General features: G+C 43.9%; 1 protein-coding gene across 4 annotated transcripts in view; it reads left to right on the plus strand.

The window, feature by feature from the left end:
* Nucleotides 1-26,748, plus strand: part of KIF13B (kinesin family member 13B) — a 121,171-nt gene that overhangs the window by 22,990 nt on the left and 71,433 nt on the right. For 2 of the 4 annotated variants that reach the window (XM_027455411.3, XM_027455409.3), the window contains exons 3-5: nucleotides 22,821-22,836; nucleotides 24,862-24,922; nucleotides 26,432-26,524. In XM_027455411.3, the coding sequence (XP_027311212.2) occupies nucleotides 22,821-22,836; nucleotides 24,862-24,922; nucleotides 26,432-26,524 (170 nt within the window). The remainder of the gene's footprint in view (nucleotides 1-22,820; nucleotides 22,837-24,861; nucleotides 24,923-26,431; nucleotides 26,525-26,748) is intronic. The other 2 variants (XM_027455410.3, XM_027455413.3) reach the window with 1 other exon arrangement.

The following is a 26,748-nucleotide window of genomic DNA, read 5'->3' on the forward strand; positions in this document are numbered from 1 at the left end:
AATGATCACAGATTATTTTTTTTTCTTCCATTAGTTGTCATTGAGGAGGAGACATTATGCCTGTCTTCTAGGGTAATTCTAGGATTTCAACCTTTAGCAGGATTTGCCATGCTCTCCATGTTATAATGGAGTTGTTTTTTCTTATAAGAGGAATATTTGTGTTATAGGTACTCAGATATCTCACTCCAGAATGAGCGCATCCCCAAACCTTGCAATAGAAGGGAGATATTAATAACAAAATGTAAGAGCTCAATTTAATCATGGATACTGAAAACACTTTGCATTTTGAACATTAACTACTGCTTGCATCCTTGAACCTTGCCAATATGCCAGACATCTCCCTGTTCCTGAGATTTGCATGGGATTTTATGCTCCCTGATGATATATTAGCAGTGTTTGCAGCACTGTGCACCCTCAGGCTAAGAAAGCAGCCTGCCCTCAGCAGCTGCTGCTTGCAGTGCCCGGGCAGAGATGCTTAGATCTTAATGCAGAGCATTGGGCTGATACCTGCAAAGGTGAAGTCTGTGCCTCCAAAAGCTTGTAGGATAAAGAGGCTGTGAAGCAACGTGTTAGAAAGGAGAAGCTGTAATTGGGATATGTTCACTGAGACTCTGCGAATTAGGTAGATCAGCATCTAGGAATCCATGGGGTCCGTTTGAGTCTGTGCCTTAGAGTTGTGAATTTCAGCAGATTTTGTTCTGAAGGTTTTATTGGCTCTAACAAATTAAAAAAAAATAAAAGGTTGCTGAGCTGCACAGGAGTCATTAATCCTTGGTTATTGTCAGGGTTAGTGCTTAGGAAGAGCTTGATTCTTTGGGAAGTGCCTTAACGGAACCCATCCTTGTAGAAAAATGAAATTAATTTTTATCAAAAAGAAACTGATGTGATAATTTAGTCTGTCCTGGCACCTCCAGGCCAACTGGAAACTAATTACAACATAACAGCGGTTTTTCTCTTGCTGTCTTCCCCATCTGTATATGGAAGTTTATTTAAAATAATAATAAAATGGCCATAACTTAGATCTCTCTTCTGTTTTGCAAATGATTATGATTCAGATTATAACTGAAGGTTTTGAGCACATTTTTAATCGGTAATGTAACGAAATATAATGAGTTTATATTCAGGCTTGAAAATGATCTGTTTATGTGACCTCAAATAGGAGCAGAAATTATACACTGAAGCAATTGCTAAATCGATTTTAATTGTGTTTTAAGCCATGGCATTTGAAGGCTTTTTAAAAGTTATTTTAAAAATTCAGTCCTTTTAAATGCAGTATGGAAAATGAGAAATGAAGGTAGGAAAACAGGAGGAGATCTTTGTCCTTCCTCGAAAGGAAACCTCATTGAATTAGCTGAGTTCCAAGCCGGTGCAGCCTGTTCTTATGGGAGCCTCGTGCCACTGATGCTTGCAGGGAATCTTTTTCATTGCTAAACCAAGTGAGTATATTCAAATGATAGCTTCCCCTTTCCACTATTTGCTTTGTAGCCTTTTTCTAGTCCTGCATGCTAGACATTGCAAGAAAACCCATCCTGAGCATCTGAGTGCACCACAGGCTTTCCTCCCTGTGTCAAACCCTCCTGTTCTAGGTGTTTGAGTGACAGGCGGGGAAAGAGCCCAAAATATACTTAAAAGCTCATCCTGGAGTGACTTACGGTTTTGTGGTGGTGTTTTTTTTTTGACCAGGTTTTTGAAGCAGCCTCAACACAAAGCAGACCTGTCAGGATCTTCTGCCTGATTGAACTGACTCTGCAGAGTGGCTGTTTTCTGAATTGTTTGTAAACTTCTACATTTTGTTTTATTTTCTGTTTTAAAAGTGTTTAGTCCAACAGTGTGTGCTGCTGCATAACATAAATACCTGGATCGTTCTTCCCTTTGAAGGCAAAAGGAAGGAATGGCAGGAGAAGCGACTTATTTTAAATCATTTTCTTATGGTTGCTCTTAAGGAAGGAAAGAAATAGCTTATGAAAGGTGGAAGCAAAGAGCAGCAGTGACCTTATGGTAATGTATCACCTTCATTTTTGGACGGTTGTGTTACTTCAGGAACAAAGTTCTGCAGAATTAATTCTTGTGTTTCTATGTCACCCTGCTAGGGTGATGATGATGATGTGCCATATCTTGGTCTGTGAAGGAGCAGGGAAATAACTTTTTCTTTCCTGTCTTAAAAAGAAGATAAAATACTGTGTGTTGGTTTGTACTCACACATCCCAGATCTTCTGCAGGTTATCTTCTGCTTTGCTGCATCATCAAGACTGCAGTCATCTTTATGTGGGCTTTTAGGGGGAGTACAGATCTCCTTCCTGCTGAAACATTCTAGTCTGCAGATCAGTTTCTAATTTGAGGGGTTGCAGGCAGTGGTTGAATGCTGTGCTGTAGTTGTAACACCAAGCCAATGCGTGAGGCTGGCTAGGAGGTTTGTACGTTGTCCAAATTTTCAAGGAAGTAAATCTCCTAAGCTTTTCAGAATGGCTTTGGGAAGGATGCCCATCGAAGGAACAAGGATTAGGAAGAATGCCTCGGTTGGGCTTTGTCTCACCCAACATCTCAGTGATTTTCTGATATCCAGGTTTGGGCTGCTCCTGTGGTTCCTGAGGTGTTGCACACCCCACGCTGATGAGAACCATTGCCGTAGGGGATGTGTATGTATATGTACACATCCTATACCCCTCCAAATCCCTGATGTCACCTGTGGTCTGCAGCCACTGTTTCACCGCACGTCCTGCAAGCGTGATGGGTGTAAGCTTCTGCTGCCCATGCTCATGCCTCTGAGCGTACATTTCTCTGCTCTTCTGAGCAAAATCATCCACATTTTGGCACTTTTTGAGTCTGAATAACATCTTTCCATCCTTGAATTTCCATGTATGCGACATTTATTTAAGTTATAGAAGGCTGACCCCACCCTTCAGCATTGCCTAGGAGAAAACAGCATCTTCTGTTATCCTGAGTGGATTCTCCCTTTTTGGAGGATGTGATTCCTCTGCCCCAATGTGCCTGCCTTGCGTGACCATAGGTGCTGTTAATGTTTTAGTAATTTGGAGTTACTTCACCAATAATTTGAAATCTTTCATGGAATCAGCAGAGGGAAGCGAGTACGTGACAGTTTTCCCTGCTGGCTGACACCTCTCCCTGAAGCTCTAAAATAGCTTTAAGTTTTGGAGGATTATTTGACCCCCCCGGAAAGTTTGTCTTGCCGTTTACCAGCTGGAACAATGCAGCCGTGGAGAACTTCAAAGTGACTTTGCTTCGACAGCAGTGGGATCCAGGTTCCTTCCTGTAAACACTCACTTTTTGTGGCTCAGATCCCTTGTTTTTAAACGCACTTCATTATAACCCACCTCGTATTCTCTGCCCAGAAGCTTGGCGGTGTGCGTGATCCTCCTGGCCTGTTCTTTTCTTCACTTGTGGGGAAGCCAAACTCATCTCCCCACGTGCTCAGTGCGATAGGCTGGATTGAATTGTTTTTACATTAATTTCTTCTTTTAATGTCGCCACGTTTTATAACTTATTTCCAGTGATTAAGGGAGGCCTTGCATGCAGAAGCAGCAATGCAAAAATACCGTGCTTATCTCATGAATCTCTGCTTCAGGATAGCGTGCTCTGTTTTATCAGGAACTTAATTAGAAGCGGTTGAGGATCTTAATTTTGATCATCGCAGACTGCTTATTGCAGTGGGAGACAGACCACTGATAACTGGTACCAGCCCAGGGCGATGCTGGTTTGACATCGCACACTTCAGCTGTGAGCCTCACGTGAGAAATGGGGAGCTGTTTGAAACCACAGGGATATTTTCTAGCAGCTTAAGCAAAATTATTTCATTATTTTCCCTCTTCTACCTTATCCTGCTTGTTTCCTGATGATGTGTGCTGATCTGCTGGCACTCCAGACCGGTTTGATACCATAGAGGATGATCGCTGCTCTCATTTGGGGTTCCCTGCTCCAGTGGGGTATCGCTGTTGCTGTGTCCCTGGCAGAAAGGTGAAGAGCAGGTTGGCAAACCTTGTATTTAGCCAACAACCAAAAACTAGAAAGAATTTTAATTTCTAGCCTTTGCTATTTGAAAGTGAGGGGAGTTGTTTGCTTGGCACCAGTCATTCTGTGAAAGCAAAACTTTGCTGAGCTGCAGCCTTGCATAGCTGCTCCTTGCTGTGTTTCACTCTGGGATTTTATGAGAATCCTTCAGTAAAACATTTAGTCCCCTGATATAAACCCGATACAAAAGTCTTTGACACATAGTTTTAGGTCAGTAATATGAAATGGCTTTAGCTGCTTATCCCTTAGCTTTTTGGGCTGCATTTTTTGGATTTGCTTATTGTTGTAAAGGTTTGGAAGTGGAAGACCCCTTACCGTAAGGTTGAGTATCAAATGTGATGTTTTGTGTATTATACCTGCTGACTGCATGTATTTGTGCTTAAATTCATTAAAATCACTCCTTAAATTCTTTCTTTTTGCCCAAATATACCTTCATGTCACAGGCTTCAGAGACTGAAGGGTCTCTTACATGAACATAAGATAAATGGTGAAGTACTTCACGTGCTGCAGCTACCACGTGGCTTTCATGCAACTCTGGTCATCGTCTTGGGAAGCTGTGTTGTGAAAAGGGAAACCTGTCCTAAGAACTGAGTGCTCAGAAGCCAGAGACTAGAGAAACACAAATGAGGAATTGCACATCTGTTTTGTAACAGCAGAGGCTTCGGGCTGTTGGAGCAAAGTGCCGCAGGGAGCGGGGGGCTCTGGTTTGCAAGCAGCAGAGCCTTGGCCAGAAGGAGCTGGGACGGCCAAGCACAAGGTGAGGGGTATTACTGTACAGCTGGTGTTACGAGGTCAGCTTACCTGTCTTGCTTTAACATCTGTTCAGCTTTAATTCCTCTGAATATGTCGAGGACGTGATGGGTAGTAATTTCACAATGCTGTGCATGGCTATAGAGCAGATCTGAAAGGTAAGTGGCATATTTACAGATTCGGTTTCATTGTACACTGAGTTGTGACTGCACTGAAATCAGCTTTTACACAGGCTGTGTGACCATGTCTAGCATCCTCCTCGAAGCCTCTGTTCATCCCCGTTCAACAAGCCAGGTGTGTTGGTGCAAGCGAACGAACCTCGGTTAACTCAGCAGCTGAAAGGAAGGCTTGGTTTGGGAGAAAGCAGGGCAAGCACTGCTACAGGGTCCAAGAAATACAGCCTCCCTCCTCCTGCCTTCTTTCTAAAGCTCTTAGATGCTAGACAAAATGACTTGTGTTGTGAAACCCTCTTCCTTAGATTGGCATGACAGGCCATAAAACATGTAGCGGGGAGGGAGGATAAAGGAAGCCTCCGAGCTCTGGCCCTGCTGCCAACAAACGCAGCCTTGGGTAAGTCACCATTCCCCTTTATCAAAGCCATCCAGCAGGAACAATGCAAGAGGCTTCGAGAGACTCTCCGTGCTTTTCTGTTACTGAGAAAGGAAAAAGAAAAGCTTCACATTTAAATCATATGGGTTTTGTGTGATAAAGCAGGTAGCTGGATTAACACCGTTGAAGCAGGTGACAAACGCACTCACAAGCACTGTGTAATGGAAGGTTTGTAAAACCTGGATGTAGATTTTTTTTTTTTTGACTCATATCTATATGCTGTGATGGTTTGATAGGCACGCTTAGCAACCTAAAGCATTGCACAGCGAGCCAGTTTCCTGGGCTTGAAAGACAGCTTGCTTCAACGTGTGCTGCTAACTGATAAATACAATCTCCAGGCTCATTAATTAAACTAAGCAGGCTTATTCTGAGTTAGGGCTTTCTTTGCATGAAGTACAATCATGTTTAGAGGTGCGCTGTGTGGTTTTCATTCCAATGAACACGTGCTACAAGGGTTTGTGTGGTATTTGAGGCGTTCTCTGAAGTGCTCACAAGTCATTGGAGAAAATCCATTTAGCAGTTGAACTTAAAGACCATGCCCACTGAAAAAAAAACTAGATAACTTTGTGAAGATATTAAGAGATCTGATTTTCTGCTGCTAACTTCTGTTGGGTTTGCTTAGTGATTTTGGGCAAAGGCCATTGCCTGATGTCTGAAGGGATCCGTGGGCTTGGCACAAGCTTTGAAACTCTTACAGAAGGGCTCGAGAGTTTTGAAACCCTTGGGTATCAGAGTCCTGCTTGAAACTGTATTGCAGCTAAAAATCATATCAGGTATTCTTCAAGTTTCTAGTGCGTATTTATTTCCAAAAAGCTGTGGGGAGTTGCAGCGTTGGCAGACTTTCAGCAATCTCTGACAATACGGCTTTATGCCTTCTAACATATTTTCGCTTCCTTTTTGCAAGTCATGTTTTAACCAGATTTCTTTCCCTTTCAACTCTGGAAGGCAAATGTACTGTTTGAAGCAGCGTGTTGTACTTGGAGAGGCTACATTTTCCTCTCATTCTGGGGAACAATAAATGGAAACTTGCATGTTTGGCACTGCACGGCCCAACTCTTCCTCTGGGAGCGTTCAGTCGTGAAATTGCTGATGGGAAAATCAAAGTTCAAGGAAAAAAACAGAGGGGTAAGCAGGGAGGTGGAAGCAAGTGAAGGTCTTTTCAGGTGCTGGCTTTTAATATACAGGTAACACACACAAACAGCGTGGCTTAAAGCTCTTCTGCATGGGCCAAATGTGTTTGAATTTTTCCTGCACAGACTTTGGAAAGCCGAAAAGCCTCCTGGTTTTAGTTTCGGGCTCACACCTGACTCTACGTGGTGCCAGACAGCGCGATCAGCCGGGAAGGTGAAGCTGCATTCCTTCGTGTTGCTCCAGTTCTGCAAAAACATTAATTTATGGATTGTGTTTTGTGGGTAGGGCTCCTGATTTATAAGCGTAGCATTTCTCTAAGGGTCATTATTCACCGGGGACTGAATTCCTGGTCACTAGCAGCAGTGCATTGCATTGTCCCGTTCACTCCAGCACTGCAGGAACTGGAGTGAGAGCAGGTTGCTGGCAATGACCGATGCCTCTGCTTCTCCTCTGCTTGTCCTGGCAGTGCCAGCTCCCGTTGCAGCCCTGCGAGCAAGGAGTTAGGACAGCAAACTCCACCTTGCACTGCGGTGAAGTGAGGCACGGTAAGAAGCTGCTATCAATTGTTAATTACACAAAGGGTGAAATGCCCCATCTTCACACAGCCCTTTTCCATCCTGTGTTTGGAATAGCACTGTGAATGTCTGCGTGACTCGGTTCTTTTGGGAGCTGGTAATGAAATCAAGCTTTACCTATCCTGAGAGTGTGGACAACGCCAGCACGGTGATAACTCTCACTGCAGAGGGAAACTTTATCATGGTGTCCTGGCTTTTGTGGCATCAGATGACAAAACTGGATATCCAGCATCTTCTCTGTTTGTGGTTGTGCTTGGACAGCCTCATTCAATCAGCTGCATGAGCAAACACTTAAGGATTTTCTAAGCCAGAGTGGCCAAATTATGCTAATTAGACATCTTGTCTGCTTTGTTACGCTGGCTGCAGAACAGTAATGAGGGGAAGGGAATGCTGTCAGGTTGATTAAGGCACAGAACTGACTTACCTAAAAGCTGTCATCATCCTCCTGTATATGTCTAAATACTTAAATTTTAATATATTCTTCCTGCATATGTTGGGTTTTGTGTCACTTAAGACACGAAATAACCCCAAAACCAGTTAAAATAGCGCATCCAATAAAACCAAGCAGTAGCTGGGGATGGCAAGGCAATATGCTGAAGTCTGATTTTTGAGGAACTTAACTCAGCTGGAGCATGTGATGTTTATATGAATTTCCCTTTGCTCCTCTTTCCTCTTATATACTTTGTCATCTGTTATGTTCAGTTCCTGTGATGTCCACAGGCTTTTATCTGAATGTCTGATATTAATTTCACATGTGTTTGGTGTTTTTTTTGTTGTTTTTTTTTTATCAAAGCAAGCTACTAGGTTTTGTCCTTTTGCAAAAAATGCCAGAGGGAAAGACTTTTTTTTTTTTATTTCAGGGCTGTGTTTTGGGGAAAACAACTGCTAACAAATCATTTCTTTAGCAATACAGGCTTCATCCCAGAGCAGCTGACCTCAGGTAATCTCCCCACCTGCCTGCAAGGTAACAGATCCTTCATTCATGTTTCCTGCTGGCAGGAGGAGGAGGAGGGATGAAGAAGCACATCCAAATGAGTTGTTTTCAGCCTAGATTTTTAGGACTGATGGTAAGAGGTGGGCATGAGTATCATGCACGGCTACTAAAGGGTCTGCAGAAGAAAGAAAACCTCCTGGAAACCATTTGTAGGTGCTATAGTAGCTACGTAACTTGACTTCTTTCTCACTGTAGCTCCAGACATTGCCACTGAGGTTTTCATCGTGCTCTTGGCAGCAAGAGTGGGGAATCTGGAAAAGGAAAGTACAGACAGAGCTGCTTAAAGTGATTTAACCATGGGATCTGTGTGTCTCCCGAATCGCAGCCCTGGGCTCCAGATGAAATAAACAATGCGGTAGCTCTCCAAGATAATTTTGGCAGACCTTCTGGCTGTCGGGTTTCATTTGTTGTGTTGTTTTGTTTTTTTTCCTTTCCTCCCCTTCTACGTCGTGTTAGGAAATAATAGCTACGTGTTGTCTTCTCCTTCACGCTGCAGATTTTCAGTTTCTGTCTTAAAATACCTGCTAGCTGGCGGAGTTGGTGGGGCACAACAAACTTATTTGTGTGATAATCACAAGTACTGTTTTGTGGTTATTTTTTTTACCACATTAATTGCTATTACGGTATTTTGGTGTTCTGTAGTGGTAGGGAGCGTGAGCTCTGTGGAACAGCTGATCTGCAAACACACTCTGGTTTATTTTTGGCAGGGCCACCAGTCCACTTTCATGTGATAACTTCCTCTTGGAGAGCCCTCTTTCCTTTTCCTAGCTCCCACCAAAACACAGGTAGACCTTGAGGATAATGATTTCCTTTCAAGCAAGTTGTGTGTGGCTTTTTATTAATTTTGTAAGGAAGTCACATGCGACTGGCTTGATACATCTGCACAGTCTGGGGGAGTTGCAGTTGGGAAAACATCCAGGTGGAAATGAAGACTTGAATTTAGCTGATGTACGTGGTCTAACAGCAAGGAGCTGCAGCTGGTGCCCATCTGAATTTCTCTGTCTTCCCTATGTGGAATTTAAACTTGAATGGGAAGGGATATAATCCTTTTGGTTACAACCTGCTTGTTCCTTATTGCCAAATAGTTTAACTGGTAATGATAAAAATTGCAAAGAGGACAGCTGAGTTTCAAATTCCACGTCGAGAAATGTTCCCAAGCAGTTTGCTGTTGGTTTTTTTTTTTTTCAGTCTGATTGGGAAACTGCCTTGTGAATTCGCGTGGATGATCCAGTAACCATGGAATCCAGCCGTGACATTGCTAGAAGTGTGTATTTGATTTAGGGTTTCTGTTTTGTAACGCCATACAAAGTATCGTGTATTAAGCATTGGCTAGATTGTGTAGTTTCACACTAGCAGAAAACTTGTGTTTTAGCTATTGGCTTCTCAGACGTGTCTAATGTCTTTTAGATTTGGAGAAACAAAATGTGTGTTTGTTGCTTCAAGTTGTTGGAGCAGAGGTAGGTCCCGTTCATCAATTGGGATTCCAGTGCCTGCCTATTTCTCAACATAGATGCTCGTGACTGCTTTTTGTAATTCAGAGTAACCACAGGTATCATTTAGCATACATGAAATCTCTAAATTTGGTTCATCATTAACAAAAATAACGCTTTTCTCAATGATGTGTCCATTTAATTAAAAGTAGTTCTCGAGATATGTGTAGGAACATCCGTTTTTATTATTTTTGGAGGGATGCTGCTGTGCAAAGTGCTAAATCACGATTGGGTGCTATCGAGTGCTTCTGCATGTGCTGTCCCATATGAATCACAGGCAACAAGTTGCATCAAAAAGCAAGAAGTTTCTGGGAGACAACCAGCAGGGAATGTAGAAGTTCAAAGGTAGATTTCAGCAGAAACCCTCACTTGGCACCTCGGGACATGTGAAAGCCTTACAGCTCATTATTGTTTATAAATACCAGCAACTGGCTGCGTATCCTACAGCAGCAGCCTTAAAATAGCTCCTTCCCAACACAGAGCTGGCATCAGGAGCCGACGAGTGTGGTATCACCTCCAGGTGTGTTTGAGGAAAAGACAAGGCTCAACTGCGTGCATGAGGCCAATGAATTAGCATACTGTTATGGAAATAATCTCGGAGACCACAAAATATTAAACACTTTTCCACGTGGCGCATCCCACACGTTGTATCCCAAACAGAAAGCTGGGAAAGGAAAAGAGGAGCTGAAGCGAAACCAGCTGATTGCTGCTAGCAAGTATCTGCTGTTAGAGGCTACGGTGAAAGGAAAGAGCGGTGCGTGGAGGTAAACACTAGTTCACATGTGAGGTTAGAGCTGACATTTTGCTTGTTTTAGGGTTTTGGACTTCCAGAATTTCAGCTTTTTGCAGAGAGTGTTGTGCCCACCTCGAAAATACGCTGCGTCTGCATTCACTTCATAAAGGAATTACGCAGCGTTTGCTTGGGACTCCAGGCTTTCAGTAACAATAGAATTATTTTTAAGAGTTGCACATTTAGAAGAAGAATTAAGAAGTACGAGCAATTCATTTTATAAGGGTACAATAAGACAATGTGGTTGATTCTCTGGGCTGTTGGCTTCTTTCCCCCCTTTAATTGCAATGCCTTATGGCAGAATTGACCGGTGACACTTGACAAAACCTTTTTTTCTGTAGCTCTTAGGAAGAAGGTGAAAACCACCTCTGTACCACCAGGCCAGAAGCTATTTTGAGAGCAGATTCCCTCTTCTTCTAGAGCAGTGGCAGTTCTAAAAATGAACATCTTCCAGGGCTGCAGCACGCTGACACGTAAGCTATTCGTATGTTTTCTGCAGTGCCTGTGCACGCGTTTGGAGTTCATCATCCCTGACAGTGGGAACCAGCACACAGGTCTCAGTTCCTGGGTGATTGATCGCTCAGTTCACTAGGACTTCGTGTAAAGCTCTTTTATCATGGCAGTGTTCCCAGAAAAGCCAAACAATTGTTATTAGCCAGGACTGGACGTTGTGGATGCTTTAGCCCAGAAAAATCTGAGCTTTGAATTCACGACTGGTGCAGCATCTGTCCTGGAGGTTCTGCGTGTCTGTTTGCCATGGCCAAATTAAGGCTCACACGTGCAATGTTTTGTGTCAGCCAGCTCCTGGGCTCCCTGGTTTTCAGGACACTTTGCCAAATCCCTTTTGAGTTTCTTTCTATGGTAACTGGAGGCATCAGTACCTAATAGTCTCATAACTCCATCCTTGGGCATCCAGGACATTTGAACACACAATAAAATTTTAATTAGCCTGTGTCATTGCACACATGCAAGGTTGTCATGAGAAGGACTTCTTTTTAAAGTATCTACAGCCACGAATGCTTTTTGCTTCAGAAACAACGTCGTGAAAAGGTCGAAGGCTCCTTTTTAGGCTGACGGCTTTTTGGAGGGAGAGGTGTTGAAAGAGATTTCAAAGGAAAAGGCCTGCTGGGGAGATAAACAGCTCCGTGGTAAGAGGAGTGCAGGAAGCAAAGAGATGGTGTTGCCTGCGAGAAGCTCTTAGAAGTAAGTAATTAGCGATAAGAGCGAGGAAGGAGGAAATCTGGTTGGCAGCTGCTGCGCCTTCAGCAGCGCCTCTGACCTTGGCCTAGAGGTGCCTCGAAGCTGCCAGGGGATGAGAGGTTTGCTGGAGGGAGATCACAGAGCTGTAGGGGTTGGAAGGCACCTTCAGAGACCATCGGGTCCAACCCCCCTGCCAAAGCAGTTCCCTAGAGCCTGCTGCCCAGGTAGGTGCCCAGATGGGCCTTAAATGTCTCCAGAGACCCCACAGCCGCCCTGGGCAGCCTGTCCCAGTGCTCCGACACCCTCACCGTGAAGAAATTCTTTCACATGTTGGTGCGGAACTGCTTGGGCTCCATTTTGTGGCCATGGCCCCTTGTCCTGTCCCCACAAGCACTGAAAGGAGGTTGGCCAAATCCCTCTGCCTTCCACACTTCAGGTATTTATAAACACTGATAAGATCCCCTCTCAGTCTTCTCTTCTCCAGGCTGACCAGCCCCAGGTCTCTCAGCCTTTCCTCACAGGGAGATGCTCCAGGCCCCGTATCATCTTTGTGGCCCTAAGAGATGAGAGCTTTGCTGAAAATCCACAGGCAGTGCCTCTGGGTCACTTCTCATCGTGTGTCCCATATTCAGGCATTATTTCACGTATTGCAAGCTGATGCCAGATCACAGGGCTGCTGTTGGCACCATCTCAGTGCCTGCTCAGGGCACTGGGAGCAGTGTCCCCACCCCAGGGGAGCTTTTTCCTCCCCTTGCAGCGGGACAGCCCCAAAGCTGAGAGCCCAGGGGCTGTTGGCTGGAGTCCAGCGCCCAGGAGGCCGGCTGGCAGGAAAACACCCGGCGGGGATTCAGTCTGACACCATTTATTTGGGTAAAAGGGATAACTGGTGGCTCACGGTGCGTGTTTCACCTTGCCGAGTACCTGAACCCTTGCCAAATCTGCGAAGTGATAACTTAATCCATGATTGCTCCCTACAGCGCTGCAGGCGATGCTCTCTGGAAGGATGTTTTGTCAGCCAAAACGTGTCTGTGTAGCCTTACCAACCTCAGCTACAATGCCTCTTCCAGCTAGGTAATTTCTGAATTAATTTGTGGCCAGATGCTTTTACCTTATCTACGTTGTGGCTTCTGCAGTAGGTACCACTGGTCGTGCATCTTTGCTAATCCATGTTACTGATTTATCTTTTCAGCACAAATAAATTACCAAAAATAGCATTCAAGCCCTCAAGCAAGTGCCATATGTGGTTTTGAAGGTGATGGGTGCTGGTGCAAGTGTTCAGTGAAAGATTTTTTTTTTAATATAAATGGTTGGAACAAGAAGTGCAGAATAAAAGATTATTTAAAACAACCTTCCCCGTTAAAGACTCGAGGATTATCTGGCTTCCCAAAGGAGAGTTTTCAGCTGGAACGCAGTGGGCACGAGAGAACTGCAGTGCTTTGGAATAGTTACGCGGTGTGATGAGTCAAGAAGAGTTCACCAAATATTTCCTGCCCTTAAAAATGGCCACAGAGATTTGCTGGGGTGGATGGGAGAAGAATAGACAAAGCAGATAAGTCAGTTCCTCCTTCGGACAAAAGCTGAATTTAGGAAATTTAAGGGCATGGGGAGATGCTACGGCGAATTGGCAGCACTCAGACAGAAATAGTTTGGGCTTCTCCCCAAAAATGCTGAAAAAATTCTGCAAAGGGAAGGAAATGGAAATGCTAAGTACACAGGCAGAGTTTTAGTCCTGCTAAGGGCTTCAGCACCTTGGGGCTGTGCATTCATCTGCCCCTTGTCCGCACCATACACATCGTGAGCCCGCAAGGCTTCACCCTATAACCTCCAGGGCTCCGTCTCCCCTTTTCACTCCAAAGACTCTTTTTTTGTTGTTTTCAAAACAAGTTCTTTATGCTATAAGCTTTTGTGCAGCTCTGGGTTTAAGAGAATTAAGTGTTTGCCTGGAGCACTATGACATTTTCTTCCAGCAGTCCGGAGCCATTAGCAAGGCATATATGGGACACGGGAGCTGAGCTGTCATGGGGAAGGCTTGCCTCTAATTTTCATAATCAGCCGGATTTTCCCTTTGCTTTTCAGCAAGCAGGTCAATTACAGCTTATTCTCCCCAAAGACCTCCCACCCACGTGCTGGGAAAAGAGCAGCTGATTTCCGAGCCCTGGAGCAGCTCGGGTTGGAAGGGACCTACCTTAAAGCTCATCCCTTTCCACCCCCTGCCATGGGCAGGGATGCCACCCACTGGGTTTGAATGCTGCGCTGAGGATGAGGATTTCTTTTCCGTGGCAGGCAGAAAAGCATCTTGATGCAAAAATTTTACCAAAAAAAAAAAGATAAAAAATGTATTTACTCATGCCAGGCATTGTAGTAGTCGGGTTGCAGTCCTGAAAGCATGTTATAGTTTGGAGCAATGTCAACAGAAAATTATTCCTCCTTTTCATAGCAGGATTATGAATAGGTGAGGAAAGCAAGCCCTTCTCAACATCTTTTGTTAACGCTGAATTTGCTGCTGCTGAGCTGTTTGAGTGAACCCTACTGGGTAAAAAGGTTCAAAATTTTCCCAAACGAGAAGTAGTATATCAGTGTATGCCAAATATTTCACGTTTGTGTTGGCGTTCAGCATCTGGAAAATGTCAGAGTGGGTATTGATGGCTGCCTGCTCTATTATCATTCTGTTATCAGTGAATAGAGTTTGCCGAAATGGGTCGGAGGAATATAGACACTGCTGAAATGGTGGTGGTCAGAGGGGAGGGGAGGTGTGTAGTCTGTGCTCTTGGGGAGAGCGAAATATAGTCTAACTTTTTTTTTAATTTAAAGATATGAATGCTAATTTTACTATAAGAAATGTTTGAAGCTCCTAATACACGAAGACTTTCTTGAAGTGCTGTTGTTGAGATGCCAGTGTGTTGACAAGCTGCTGTGCTCAGACTGTGTTTTATAGAGCGGTTCAGACACCTCGTGCTGTTCTCTTGCCTCCCAGGCTCTTTGGGCATCAGTGGGCTGATAGCACGTAGAGGTTGTGCAACAACCTCTTCCCTATCGCTACCATCGTGGAACGTGTACGTGCTGAAATAAGGAAATTCAGGCAGTTACTGAACCGTGGAAGCAAGACAAATATCTCTTATGCTAATAACCAAACCTTTCTGCCTGCAGCCCTTATCTTCCCCCCCTATGCAAATAGATCAACATCATTTGTGCTTTCCAGTGTGCGTGTAGTTTTAAATACTGCTTGACTCCCCGAACGTGGAGCTGGATCCAAAACACGCCGTGCATAGACTTGCCAGCTGACAATAACCCTTCGCAGAGCAGCTGCCTGGTTCTGGAGGCACTGAAAAGGGCTCCGAGGTACAAACTTGGGCACCGTGCATGGTCCAGAGCATGTGCTCTTGAACACCCAAACACCCAGTGATGCTGAAACTGCACGGAGGTTCAGAAACTGGGTAGTATATCCAACGAAATTCCCAACCTCATAAATACACAAAATTCCCAACCTCATACATGTAAATACCTTGGGTGTGCAGCCCGCACACCGTTGACATTGAGTTCTTCACAAAACACAGCCACAACCATTTTATCTGTTGAGCTGCAACTCTTTCAGGTGTTGTCTGCTTGCCTCCTCAGGTAGGCATCCCCTTCAGGAAGATGTTATTTGAAGACGAGAAGGTAAATTTTTGGAAGTGGAAGACAAGTTGACAGAGGCAGTTTGACTTGCTGCTTAGCCCACCAAGCTGGAAGGTGTCTCCTCAGCTGCAGTCTTTGTGGCTATCTCATAAACTACATGGGCAATCATGAGATAGCTGACTACATTCTTTTGGGATGTGGACTTCACAGCAGAAAATGGGTAATCGGAGGTATTAGAACATGGAATTTATTTGTGTCCGAGGTAATTCAGTGGAAAGAGGAGATACAGAATTAGCAAGCCCTCAGCTGCACTTAACCATAGAGTAGACACCTCTTCTATGCACTGTGTTCAGAGGGATTTGGTGAACATTTAAAAGAAACAGCAAACATGACCAAAATGTTAGGGATGCTCTGGATCTGCATCTGTTCCTCTGAGTTGAAGAGTCCTGGTAGTAATTTCTGCAACTTGCAGCAATGGTGAGGGGGGAGAGCTGCTCGGCTGCTCTGGAGGCTTGGTGCCTGCGTGGCTCATGCTCTTTATTATGGGCAGTTCTTTTTTTCCTCTTTCTGGTTTGAGAGGTATACATGGAGATTATTTTTATTTTTTATTATTTTTGGCAAATGATAAGGGAGGTGCAAGTTTGTGCTCCTGTCTCTGTCCCTCTTTCCCACCTTTTTCTTCTCCCAGCTACCCATAGACTCTCCATAGAAACATCTGTGGATGTCATCAAGTTTTTCTTTCCAAAGGAAGAGGAATTGACACTTCTCCAGCAGTGCACGAGGGCAGGGAGGGCCCTGGGAGGGCTGTCTCATGCAGTTTTTGTCTCTCAGTGGTACAGGCATCACGGTGGTTTGCTCCCAACTTTCACCCTTTTGCTGAGTCTGTAAGAAAAACCGTCTTGCATCAAGGAGCTGTGGTAGGCTTTGAGATAATTTTCCAGTGAGAAGAGAGGCAAAACTTTCCAAAATGCTCCAGGTGACTGAAAACGGATGCAGAAAAAGTTGCTTTGAAAGGTTTTTCCCAGGAAAACCGATGCTGGGTCCTCTGCCCTGGTGGGCCAGAATGAACACCCACACTGAGGTCAGAAATACGAGGTGGAGACGTATGGCATGGCTGTGTGATGCTGGGAAGGCCTCTCAAGATGCTCTGTGTTAAATTTATGGTGAAAATGCTCTTTGTGTTTAAAGTCTTTTTCTCCTTTTTGAGTATTCTTGGTGTATTTGACTTCAGAGTTGAATAAATTGTTGATACGAATTCAAACATTCCTGGTTGTCTCCCATGAGCTCTCGTAAATCCCACCCGCCACCCAAGGCAAACGTGTTCCTTGTACTTCTTCAAGGAAAAACCTACAATTTAAAGGTGGGTACCTTGAAATCTGACAATGAAGAGGGAAGAGGTAGGGAGGGCTGAACACGGTTTTTGATTTGCAGCATTTTCTGCATGGTGAATTGTCAAGTTGCTCACAAAAAAAAAAAAAAAAAAAAAAAAAAAAAAAAAAAAAAGCTAAAAATACCCCAGAATGGTGCTGTTCTGACATCAGGACTTCATGACACTGTTTCTGTGTTCATTTCAGGTTAATTCTGGACATTGACAGGAATTAGGGCTACCGGTGTGAGCAAAGCTTTGAGCTGGAAGGCTTTGGATCCTCTTAGAAATGAGAGCTTGTGGTTTGGGGAAAGTGATAGGGACAAGCTGAGAGTCATCCGTTTGGGGAGTAAAATGCTTTTAGAAACAAAAAGCCACCTTCACAGTCGAATGAGAAGCTCTGCACGTGGAAGCTTTTAGGCAATAATCGAGTAAGGAGGGGAAAAAAAAAAAAAAAGAATTAATTAGCTGTTAGGTTCTAATGTCCCAGCCAAAAGGGATTTCTGGTTTTCGAGGGAGGAAGAAAGCACAGAGCCAGCTGCTGGGTGCTGCAGTGTTTGGGGCAGCTCTGATGAAATCCAGAAGATTTTCATGCATGCAATGCTGGACACACGTAAGTACGCCCCCCCGCCCTGAGCTGTCTGCCTCTTTGGGAGCTCATCGCACAGCTCCTGGGCTGCTTCCCTGGGATTTAAGCAATTTGTGCAGCTGGCCTAGAGGCAGGAAGGGTTTTTCACCACATCCCGGACCCGGGAGCTTGGTGTTCCCATCTGGAAATCCATCGGGGGAGATAAAACGCTGCCAAACCACGAGAGGTTTCTTCCCCCCCCCCAGCAGTTATAAAACTCTAGCTGCAGCAGGCTTCATTAAAAAATAGTCCAATGCACAATGGTAATTGAAAGTCTGGGTACTGGATGTGCACCAAACATTCTCCAGAGCACAATAGCATCCTGACATCCAAGTGTTTACAAACAGGAGGACCGAGTTGTAATCCCCTTGTCATAACACAGCTTTATGGGATGCGCGCACCGCTGGAACGTGGCCGGGACAATGCAGGAAACTTCGCTCCGACTGGAAAACACCCCAAACCCACAGAGCTGCCGTTCTGCCCAAGTTCTTGTCTTTCAGGCCTTTCTTTTTTTTTTTTTTGGGTGAGCTGGCAAAAATGAGGTTTGTCGGTAGAAACCGCCAGCTATGCCTGGAATGCCGTGCGGCACCGGAGGAATTTTGGAAGTAACACTGATTCCTTTTGTTCCTTTCAGCCACAAGAGTTTAAGCTCTGAACTGTGTGTGCTCTTTCACATTTTCTTTTGACGTGTTTGGGGATTTTGCTTTGAAGGGACTATTTCTGCTCGCTATAAAAAAAAAAAACAACATGGTTTTCAGCCAAAGAGGTCAGTATCGGTATGGACATCCAATTGAAACTCCCTACAATAGGATTAATTGGAGGGTATCATCTAGAAATTGGAGCAGTCTAGTGGGACACAGTGTTTTAATCCCCCTTGGTCTATGTGTAGAAAGGGGGAAAGAATATTTATAGGCTGTTAAAGCCAACGACCTGAAGCACTTCGTCTTCTGAAACACTCTGGGAAAATGGATTGCGAAGTACTGCGATGCAAAGAAGCCTGAAGTGATCAGGACTTGATTTAGGAGGCATTTCCTCTCCTTGTGTAGCAGCAAAAAGTGTTGCAAGTTGTATTTGTGAGATGTGTGGAAAGAGAAGAAAACTTCTCAATTAATTCTACTTTTTCTTATCAGTTGTCATTACCGCTGCCTTTCAGCTACCTCGCTGCTAGACAATAAATTTAATTATGCTACTCAATTTTATTTTGCTTTTAAGTCAGGAAAGAAATTCTGCAGCTCAGGTTTAAGCAGCAAACCCCTTAACGCTGCAGTGTCTTTCCTAACTAACTGCTGGCTCTTCAAAACCAACTCGTCGTGGATCAGATAGAAAAGAAATGCCACCTTTCGAGGATCTGCAACTGAAAGATAGCCAGGCTCCCAAGCTTCAAACAAATGCAAGATCTTCCTGATATCTTTTTGTGCCTGCCTCCTTATCTGGTGAGCCTGAAGTTGTCTGCCTCGGGACTGCTAGAGCTCCTCGATAATTCCTGCACCTTATCAGCCTCCGCACGCTAGGAAGCTCCTGTAGGACAATGGAGGATGTATTTGCTGCCTTGTGGAGACGGTAAACTTGAAAATCATCAGCATGGCTATTCCAAAATATAAAACTGCAAAAACATTTGTTAAATCCTGCCTCCCGTTACAGACAGATGTGATGCTGGGACAGCGTGAGCAGCGCAGAGCTCCTTGTGGGATTCAGCTCCATCCACGCCCGGTATTTACCCTCAGAGATACAGCTCGGGGGAGAGCTTTAAAAAAGACTCAAAAAGATTCAATCAAGATTCAAAAGTCTTGTTTGTAGGATGAGGCTTCTTGAAAAACCCTTCGGTCTATGAAAGCCATTAACTTTTAACTCTTTGCTCTTCAAACAAGGCCCATGTTGGATTAGTAAACCCCTATGGGAAGGTTCCCTGAATGGGATATTTGTGTTTCCCAAGCATCTTTCCCCTGCTGTTTTTTTTAATTTCCAGAGGTGAGGATATGAGTCTCAGTGGGAAAGCTCATGGCAGGTGAATGAGCGAGTTACTGCACTACTTTTAGCTGTGACATGTGCAGATTGTTAATAAAACATCCCCGAATCACAAAATGGCGGATGTTGGGAGGCACCTCAGGGGACCTCTGGAGCTCATCCAGCGCTCATCCTATAGCCACAGGACAAGTGGGACTCGATCCCGAGACCACCTCTGGGTCCTGCTGTGCTGCTGCTCCCACCAACCAAGAGAGAAACGCAGAAATTAAGTTAAAACAGAGAATTTCTCCTTCAGGTTTGTGTGGGGAGTCCCCATCACTGTGCCATGATGGCGGCCCTAAACGTGGTACAGACAAATCGCCTGGTGCTAGGCTTAAGAAGTCTCAAAACTGGAGCTATTGGGATCCAAACAAACCTTAAAAACAATAAACTTGCTATAAAGTGGAGTCAAATTGTGCAGAGGATAAGTGACTGTGACACACGATGCCAGCTTTACTTGAAATAAGCTGTGAATACAGATTGATTTAAGGCAAACCAGGCTTGGCAGCTCCTCAGGATCACAGCTTGGGATGCAGTCGTGCATCGTGGCTGTTGGGAGATGCCAAAACCTTTCTGCTGTTGAGCTCCGAGTGGTTTTTTCCCCATCAGTATATTTTTCTAGTTGTGTCTTCAGCTACTTTCTGGAGCCTGTGCTGAGCAGTTTTTGCTGAAAGGCCTAAAACAGCCCCAGTTATGTTGGAAGCCGATCTGCTTATTTTTGCCATGGTTATGGAAGATTGCAAGTGGAAAGCAATAAAAATTTTTGGGGACTTCTCTAATTCATGGTTATTGCTGAAATTGTTCCCTCTCCCTTTTTCTTTTAACCTGAAATCTCTTTATTTTTTCCAGAAGCTTCTGAAAATGTTCAAATGTTGTGGCAGCTCCATAAATCCAGCTTAGCCTTGTGCCAGTGAGCGATATCATCAGTGTATAGTCTGGATGCCACGGTTGCTACTGGCATCGGAAATGTGTTTTTTTTAGGGGGAAAAAATAAAAATGAATACTTTCCTGGTCAGATGATGTCCTACAGCCCCTGTACTCCTTCTCTCAGCTTTCTGACTTGCCATCATCCCCCACATTTCTCCTCCCATTTGCCCCATCCGCCCAGTCCTGATTTAGGCAGAAATGTGCTGTGACTGATGCAGGGCATGTGCTGATGTGCCAGCTGGCTGCTATTTCCAAGCTGAGGAGAAAGATGAGGTCTGAGCTGTCCTTGCCTCTCCCCAGGAATGTTTCACCTCGTTTGCTGTGCTGTTTTCCCCGCTAGATTTGCAAAAACTCAGATGTAGTTAACGTCACTCCACCTTCCTTCTCTTGAACATGGAAAGCCAGAGCAAAAAAGTGATTTAAGAGACTATTGGAATAGCACTAATAACGAGGGATGAACAGAGTGGTTTATTCTTCCTGAATGTATGATTTTAATTATTGGAGATTCCGTGCTTTCACCTTTTTAATATGCAATAGTCTGGTATTGCAGGAACCCAAGATGCGTTGGCTGGCTAAGGCAGATCCGTCACTCTGGATTCAAGTGTAAATGTGACGCTGAAAACATCTTAGTGACAGCCTTCAGTGGCCAGAAGAGGAGCTTTTCCCTCCTCTCCGGGAGCTTTTGGATGCTGTTGATGGCAGTTTTGGTGCTCAGCCAGGGAGCGGCAGCAATTTTGCCCCCACCTCCGAGCTGGGGGTGGTGGTGGTGGAAATGCCCCATGATCACCAAACCGCCTGAAGATCACCAAGATAATTCACGATTCATTACAGGCTGTCATTATTGGAATCCAATGGGATGATTTTTGTGTGTGTGTGTGATTTTTTTTTGGTTAACATCAACCGCGTAGAGGGCAAGGAGCATCCTCTGAACACCCAGCGCTTGCAGGGGGTGTTTGTGGCTCACTGGCTGCTCAGGGGCTGCTTCCTCCTGTCCATTTATTTTCTGTAGGATTTCCATTTGGGCTGAAAATTTTTTCCTGGGTTCCTGAGCCTGGCTGCCACAGCTGTGGGGTGATGGGGCTGTGCACGGCGCGATGCTGCGGCACATCGTGGGCACTCTCTGCTCTCCTTAGGGAGGCGTTTGTCAGATTTATTTTCTTTTCAGCCCAAAGTGCACAGAGCCTGGTACAGCTCTAGGTAGCGTGCTGAATCCTAAATGCCATACGCTGTATTCCTTTGATGTAGGGCTCCCTTTCGTGTCTGTTTGGGTAAGTGGGGCTGCGAGACACGGTTTTGTGTGTATGTGCCGTTCTTTAGAAAATGAGACACATTAAGACTTTTAGTCTAAACTAAGCTTGATGATTTACGTAGCCTAGTATAATCCATCCTCTTAAAGCTGCAGATGGGATAGGACTTTGGAGATGATATCCCTATTGCCGCTTTAATCCAAGTGCTCAATAATACGTGCTGGATCGAGGGCTGGAAAGGTCAAGTGCATCGTGTAATCCTGACTTGGAACGGGGCTGGGGAAATGAGCAGGATTGCTTGTTGAATTACGGGCAGGGTAATGTCTCTGTGTCCAAAACTCGCGCTCCAAATCCTGGCTTGCTTTGCTTTTAAGGTGAGTGGTCTTCTTGTAGGAATGGGAGCGAACCTTCCTCATAAACCAGAGCACCCCTACAAGCCTCTTAGCTGTTCTCAGGAAAGCACTCCGCTGGCATTTCAGAGGCTGGAGAGCCAAAATAGCGCTCTTGCATCTCTTAAAGTACTCCAAACCATTAAGGGAGCAAATCTCCTGGCTTGGTTGTGCCTCCTGTACCTGAACCGAAGCCCTGGTGAAGGCAGCCCCTTGGTCACTCCCCATCCACGACCTTGCTAGGAGCATCAGAGACCATCAAGACTCTGTGATGAGCACATTGCAGGGACCAAGGGAAAGCTTTTGGTCAAACACAGCCAGGTGGCGAGGGTAAGAGCCGTCCTGTTGCAGCTGCTCACTTGAATGCTGGATTTCTCCAGCCTTCTGTAAGGGAGGATGCTGCATGACCTGCTGCCGCTTTCCATGTCCGAGGTGCATGGGCTGGTGCTGGGCTCTTGTTTTAAATGTTTTTCTTGTTTTAACTCCAGTACTTCCCGAGTTGTGGTGGGAATTTTTAACGTATGCCCATAACAGGGTAAAGGGATTGCTATTTTCCGCTCGTTCTTTTAAGAAGACACCTCTTTTCTAGGCTGTCCCAGCAGCTGTGAGAAGCCAAGCTGGGCACGTTCAACAGCTGGACTCTGAAATTGTCTCTTGAATACCTCCTGTGCAGGTGTTTTGGGAGGCTTTTTGTATTGCTTGGGTACTTTTTAAGGAGTTTTTAAAACAAAACTATAGAGAGGTGTCACAAGAAAATAAATTACAAGAGAATGAGGAGGAGGTGGCAGCAGCATGAGGGGGAGAGAGGCTGTGAGGTCAAAATCAACTTTTTCAGAGCAGCATCTCCAGTCCTACTCTTGGAAAGTGTTACAATTTGGTTCATAAAAGTATTTGGGATGTGTCAGCAAGGGGAAAGCTGGGGAAAGGAATGAACTTCTTAAATGATGTCCCAAAGACAAGGTATTAATGGTAGAGTAATTAAGCTGAAATGATCGTAGCTAACCATCTTTGGTTTTCTTTTCTCTTTCTCGCCCCGTGCTGTACCACATCCTTCGTGCTGGCGATGCTTCTGGGAGCAGCAGGACGCAGCCAAAGGTAAGGGCCGTTCCTGCACCGTCCCTCGGTGACTAAAAATTGTCCTTTCCTTCAGCCGGCCACGGGTTAGCCAGATATTAAAAGCATTTCGAAACACAGCTCTGCAGTTGATCAGCTGTTGAGTAAGAAACTCGAAGCATTTCCTTGCTGCAGAAGAGCCCTGTAAAGCCTCTGCCAAAAAAATGAGTCACAGGAACAAATGAGAACATACATGCTCGGCATTACAGGCTGGGAATGGGAGACTGCTTGTTGTCTGTGGGGTTTTTAAAGCCTTTTCTGGTATTTGCATTAGAGCAAACTCATTTTGTTGTTGCAGCTTACGATCCCATGACTTTGTATTTGGTGTGCAGATATAAATCTCTAGCCTGGCGTATTAGGAGCCAGCTTTATTGATGTGGTCGTTGATCCAATGATGTTTGGTTAAACGCTCTGAAGTCTTGGGACGTTGTAACAATATGGGTAATTGTCTAATAAATTCAAAGTACAAAAAAAAAAACACCCTTAACTTTAAATACACCAGCTGCTATTTCCACAACTAGAGGCTGTAAAGTAAACCCTTTCATCTCTTGATGATGAGATATTATTGCACTTTAAAAAAAAAAAAAAAAAAAGGCAATGTATTTCTGAAGATAAGTTGTTTAAATTCAAAGGGTTTTGCTATATTAAACATTTCCATAAATGTAAGCAGCAAGTTTGGCTGTGCTGCTAGTACACATTTTCAACTCTCGTATAATTTTTCCAACTATTTTAGTTGGTATAAATACTTGAGGAAGATTTTCTTTATTGCTCTGTGGGTCCTTAAATGATTTTTCATATTCCATGACACAATCCATTAGGGAACGGCATAACTGACTTCATTTGCTACACACTCAGTATTTCTCTGTAGGGTTTTCCTCCTATTATTAATGTAGATGTGATACAACGTATTTTGTTCCTACAAGCTGTACTAAATAAAAAGTGTTAGGTGTGATTTACCTATGCAGATATTTGTTCACGGTTAATGCCTTTAGCATACAAATCACAGCCTTCGCCAAAAGTGAATGTGGAAATGGGCTAATGGATAAAAATGAAATTTTCAGAAATAATGGGATAAGGGTCACAAGGTGGATATGAGACACTGGAACGTCTAAAGGGGAAGGAGCAACCTTAATTAAACTTCGATGAGAAATAAGCAGCGAAGGAGCAGCCCATGGCACTTCCCTTTTCCTATATCCTACAGAGTCAGTTTTGCCCGTGGGAATATAGATCAGCTGTTACCCAGATCTTTATTTATTTGTTTGTTTGTTTGTTTCTTTGCAAATACATAGCCAGGGGAGATGCTTTGCAAACATCTCCTTTTGCAGCCTGAGGGGCGGGATCAGGCACTGCCCTACTGGAGGTCAGCTGGGATGATGGAAGGTGCCTGCCAGCCTTTAAACGGATTCACCACAAAACCAACCCTTTTCTGTTTAAAAAGGCTACAGCATCGCTCTCCTAGTGATAAACCTCATTTGCTCCATATTGTTCTTTACAAGACTGGTGGTGGCTGCTTCTGCTTGGCTTGTATGGAGAGAGGTTCCTGCCCTACGGCGTGGTTTTAATTTATGCAGACAAGAAGAGTGGGGGTGGTAGGCAGAAACAGCCAGGGGACATCTGTCAGTTTGCAAAATAGAAAGTCTTGTAAAAAATGAATCGCGGGGATGGGTTTTTAAAGGACGATGAGGAGAGCTCCTTGACATCCACGGGCTCGCCGCATGGGCAGCTGTTGGAGAGCGTTGAATGGGATTCACACAATAGGAATGAAGAAATAAAAGCAAAAATTGAATAAAACCAAGGAACAGGCTTGCGTATAGGAAGATAAGGTGTTTGGGTTTAGGTGTTGAACCCATAAGAAATAAATAATTCTGCAGGAATGTGTATTGTATGTCAGAATGGCCCCAAGAAGCATGCTGTTAGCCAACATAACGCAGCGCTGTCGCAATTGGGATAATGTGTTTGACGTGGCAATGGTTTTTACAAGATGCCCTCCTGCTTATTTGTCTGCAGGTGTTTGCTTACGATCACTGCTTTTGGTCCATGGATGAATCCGTCAAGGAAAAATATGCAGGTAATGTTTACTGGAGCTTTGTGCGTGTTGTCTCCAAGAACAAACGATCTAATTATAATGCAGTATTTGCTAAAGGGCACGGACCATATGGCATGGAGGATCTTTCCCCTGTACGGCTGCTCGTTGTCAAAAGAAAAAGGAAAACCTTAAATCATTCCTGTTTTTCTTTTCTAAAGACGATGGTTAGGGTAGCAGTAGGCAATGCTGCCCATCTGCAGTGCAGGAAACTGAGAAATCCATCACAATAATGGGTTACTCATATTTACATCTATAGTTAAAATACTGATCCAAGGACATCACTTGGAAAACATCAAATCCGTTCCTTTCCAGGAGTAGAGGAATATTGCTAAAATATACCTTCTTGTTTGCCAGTGCACATGAGGGGTTGACATAATATTAGAACTTAGTAAATGGAGTATTAAAAAAGGTGAATATATTATTTTCTATATATTATATGTATTATACGTATTATAGACATCATATATAATATATATTTTTGTGTGTTCTAGACATATTTTGGCAAATGTGGTAAAATCTGAAATTTATTAACTTACCATTTTGTTATCTTTTTGGTTTTTTCATACTTTTAAAAATTGGATTCATTTAAGCTTGTTTCCATGCATTTAAAAGAAAAATCAGTAAAATCTATAAGCATATGAATCTTTTAATTTCCGTAACAGATAACTAATGAATAGAAATCTAGTAAGGACTTGAGAAAGTCTTTAGTTGACCTGAAAGTAAAGTCATGGACTTAATGAGAGAAAAGAAAAGCTTTCAGGAATGTTAACGTATTGGAGAAAGGATTTGTCAGTCCATGTAATTCCATCAGGTCTTGTTCAGATTTTAATTGCTCATAAATTCTGAAAATACAGGATTGATTTAAATAAAGAACACTGAAATATAGTTAGCATCTCTTCCTCCACTTGGAAAATGAGCCAAAAAATGTGCATACAAATTTAGTTCAATTGCAAAAAGAAGTGATATACTCTATATTTTGCTAATACGTATGTCTTCATATAGATGTGATTCCTTCTCTGCACAAATTTAATGGAATTACTAAATATCTTGTGCATATGCAGTGAAATTATTTAGTGCTCGACCAACAGCCCTCAATTAAAACTAAATGACAGTTGTTAAAATGCATGGGTTGAGTATATTTTGAAGTGCTGTCATTCACCAGCGGGTGAAATTCTGCAGCTGGTGGTAGATTTTGTGCTGCTAAAACTTGAGTACGAGCACCGGTGGTAGCACATCGCTGTAAGTGCATGCATGTGGATGCATGATAATCACAGACTCTGTTTCTTGTGCTGGTAGAAATCTGGAGCACAACTATTAATCAATGTCCATGTTCCTGTAAAGGGAGTGGGTACTGGATGCTGGGTGATTTAGTTAGGCAAGAACAGCCAGAAAACCCCAAGTGTTTGCTTTTATGTAATTATTGAAGAATCCAAATCATGAAAAAAAACACTCTTTCCTTTGTTACATTAGCTTGCATGTTTTATTTCTTAGGTCAAGATGTTGTTTTCAAGTGCCTTGGAGAGAATATTCTTCAGAATGCCTTTGAAGGCTATAATGCTTGCATCTTTGCCTATGGGCAAACTGGTAAGTCCTGCAGAATGTAAGCAAAACCAGCACTGACGCAAAAGGCATTGAAGTCCTGACCAGAGACTCCTTCCCTGGCTGTTGTGACATTGTTTCAGGGCAAATGCCTTGCAATCAGCATTTTCAGGTTGTGCAAACAAAAGAAATGATGTTTTGTAATGTTAGATACGAGGTGAACAGGGTAAGAAATGAGATTTTGTCTGTTGCTGGCTACCCTTATTTCT

This window comes from Anas platyrhynchos, chromosome 3, assembly GCF_047663525.1.
Source record: "Anas platyrhynchos isolate ZD024472 breed Pekin duck chromosome 3, IASCAAS_PekinDuck_T2T, whole genome shotgun sequence".
Taxonomy (NCBI): Eukaryota; Metazoa; Chordata; class Aves; order Anseriformes; family Anatidae; genus Anas; species Anas platyrhynchos.